General features: G+C 29.2%; 1 protein-coding gene across 1 annotated transcript; it reads left to right on the top strand.

Annotated features, from left to right (window-relative positions):
• LOC110604737 (probable purine permease 11) lies at window positions 1-2,548 on the top strand. The gene is made up of 2 exons (XM_021743022.1): window positions 1-152; window positions 1,315-2,548. The coding sequence occupies exons 1-2, from the start codon at window positions 110-112 to the stop codon at window positions 2,439-2,441; spliced, it is 1,170 nt and encodes a 389-aa protein (XP_021598714.1). The 5' UTR covers window positions 1-109; the 3' UTR covers window positions 2,442-2,548.
• The last annotated feature ends 708 nt before the right edge of the window (window positions 2,549-3,256 follow it).

Genomic DNA, 3,256 nt, shown 5'->3' with positions numbered 1-3,256 from the left:
TTATTTTAAAAAATAAATAAATAAATAAATCTTCATCTCATGCACAGGAAGAAGATAACTATTCCCTTTCGAGCATTTAATTATTTTCTTTTTCAGAATCTGAATCTTCATGGATGAAGTTCAACTTCAAGAGCTGCAATCAGAAACCACAGGTTAGTAATTAAGTTTACTAATTGATCTTAATTAGGGTTCATTCCATTTTCCTATTTGCTTGCTATTACTTTCTTTTCTTATAGCTTCCACGAAAATCTTAAGGATTGAGAAACTAGCTTAGTAATCACTAACATCTAAACAAATACTTGTACTGAATTTTGCTGATTATTGATAAAAAAAAAAAAAAAAAAAAAACACTACAAGAAAAAGGAAACTAACAGCAGGTTCTATCTGCTGCTAAAAGATGTAAATTTGAGGTTGATGGAAATTAGCAGCTAGTGTAGAATGATATATTTCCAATGATATTAAATTAAGAGAAAATTACTATTTACTCCTTTATTGTTATGAAATTATTGATTTGATCATTGAAGAAAAATACATTAGTCCTAAATTTTGTTTTTATTGTACTTTTTCGTCCAGCACTCTATTTTTCTCAAATTTTCTCTTAGATAATATGGACAAACTATTATTTAGTTCCTATAATATGAAAAAATTCATTAATTAGTTTTTCGATTTTGAAAAGTATATTAAAATTTATTAAATTTTAAAAAATCTACTAATTATACTCTCCGGTAGTTTTAGCAATTAAGTGGTTCGTATTTAATTCTTGTAATATGAGGAACTTATAATTGCTCCTGTAATTTTGAAAAAGTTGTTAAAACATCCATGAAATTTTACAATATATTAATTATTCCCTCCATATTAAGGATATATTAGATTTTTGCCAACACTTAATGACTAAAATTAACGGTAAGACTAATTACTAGACTTTTTACAAGCTCAAGGATATTTTAGTGTGTTTTTCAAAACTGATGGAGAAACTAATAAATTTTTCATACTTCAGGGACTAAATAGTAATATTTTCAATAATAAACACTTTTACCATTATTAACATTTTTCTCTTAGATTTTACCATTATTAACACTTTTATCTCTCACAAACCACCTTTAAATCCCTTGACTAATGAGTTAAATTGACAAAATTAATATAGGGATTTAATAGTTAAAGGAATTAAATATGAGGAATAAAATCATGTATTTTTGAGAACATAAGGACAAATTCATTGATTTTAATAAAATCAAAGGACTACATAATAATTTTCTCTAGAAAAATTTAAGATTCTGTATTGGAATTAAAACTAATCATGATGGTAATTTTCAGGAGTTGGTAATGGAGAGCCAGAATCATGTAATGAGCCTTCATCTAGCAATAACAAACAGAAGTTTCCTAATCTCATTCATCTTAAGTGGTGGCTAAGAGTGAGTTGCTATACAATCTTTCTCCTCTCAGGCCAATCTGCTGCAACTCTTTTGGGAAGATTATACTATGACAAAGGTGGCAACAGCAAATGGATGGCGACATTTGTTCAATCTGCTGGCTTCCCACTGCTACTTCCACTCTTCTTCTTCTTCTTCTTCTTCTCATCCAACAAATCAACCACCATTTCTGTTGCTTCTTTCTCAGAAACCAAACCAAAACTATCCACCCTTTTGCTTCTATATCTCAGTTTTGGCATACTTCTAACAGGTGACAATCTGATGTACTCATATGGACTCCTGTATCTTCCTGTCTCCACTTATTCTCTTCTCTGTGCAACCCAGTTGGCTTTCAATGCTTTGTTCTCCTTCTTCTTTAATTCACAGAAGTTCACCCCTTTGATATTCAATTCCCTTTTCCTTCTCACCATTTCAGCTTCTCTTCTAGCAGTTAATGCAGATTCTGAGAACTCTTCAAGGATTTCCAAAGGCAAGTATGCAATTGGATTTCTATGCACACTTGGTGCTTCTGCAACATACTCTTTGTATCTTTCCTTAGTGCAGCTATCTTTTGAGAAGATTATAAAGAGTGAGACCTTCTCTTCTGTCCTGGAAATGCAAATATATCCATCAATGGTTGCAACATGTGGGTGCGTTGTGGGGATTTTCGCAAGTGGAGAATGGAGAAGTTTGGAAAAAGAAATGAAAGAATATGAAGAGGGAGAAGTTTCCTATTTGATGACTCTAATTTGGACTGCTATTACTTGGCAAATTTCATCTGTGGGAATGTTGGGTTTGATTTTTGAAGTATCTTCTTTATTCTCCAATGTCATTAGCACTTTGGCTTTGCCTGTTGTTCCTATTCTGGCTGTTATATTTTTCCATGACAAGATGGATGGTGTGAAGATTATAGCTATGTTAATGGCACTCTGGGGCTTCCTCTCCTATATCTATCAGCATTACTTAGATGACATTAAATCTAAGGCAAAAGCCAATGTGAATATTGCTGATTCTCAATTACAACTTTGTTGATACTTTGGACATGAACAACCAGCCTGGGAAATTTGGTTGGTTTTTGGAACAGAAAGACAAAGTTCATTAATACCAATTTGCAGATTTTTACCATTTGTTTCTCAAAAGTTGATCTCTAAGCAAACTTTGCAGTTTGTTTTACTATTTTTCATAGGAATTCATATGCTTAAGAGTCAAGATGGCCCTTGAATTATCTTCCTCTTGGCATTAGACTGACAATGTGAAATTTATCTAAAGACTTTTTCAATCATGGACTTAAGATACAAATTCGTGGTTCTCATCTCTTTGATATGCTGTTCTCACATATATATTATGTTGAGTTTATGATTAATTAAGTGTAGGAGAGAATTTTTATGAATGGGTGTGAGGTAATTATATATTATTTTTTAAAAAAAATTATTAATTAGTCTTTGTAATATAAATAAATTTATTAATTATTTACGTAATTTTAAAAAATATATTAAAATGTCTATAATATTTTTAAAAAATCTATTAATTAATGTCTTCGTAGTGAAGATATTTTAGACTTTCTTTAATGAATAAAATTAATTGATGGATTAATTAGTTAATTTTTCTAAAATTTCATAAATATTTTAATATATATTTTTTAAAATTAAAATATAAATTTTTTAGTATGATATTGACTAAATAAGAAATTTTTATATTATTTAACTAGAAATATCTAGTATCATCTACATTAGTGTTATTATTCAAAAAAATTTAGGCAATCCTTGTTTTGGTTTATTGAAAGATTAGTGAACTCAATTGGTTTAGATTAAAAAAAAAAAAAAAAAAACTCTACTGACTATTATAAA

This window comes from Manihot esculenta, chromosome 17 (assembly GCF_001659605.2).
Source record: "Manihot esculenta cultivar AM560-2 chromosome 17, M.esculenta_v8, whole genome shotgun sequence".
Lineage (NCBI taxonomy): Eukaryota > Viridiplantae > Streptophyta > Magnoliopsida > Malpighiales > Euphorbiaceae > Manihot > Manihot esculenta.
This window is presented reverse-complemented; position numbering and strand designations above follow the sequence as displayed.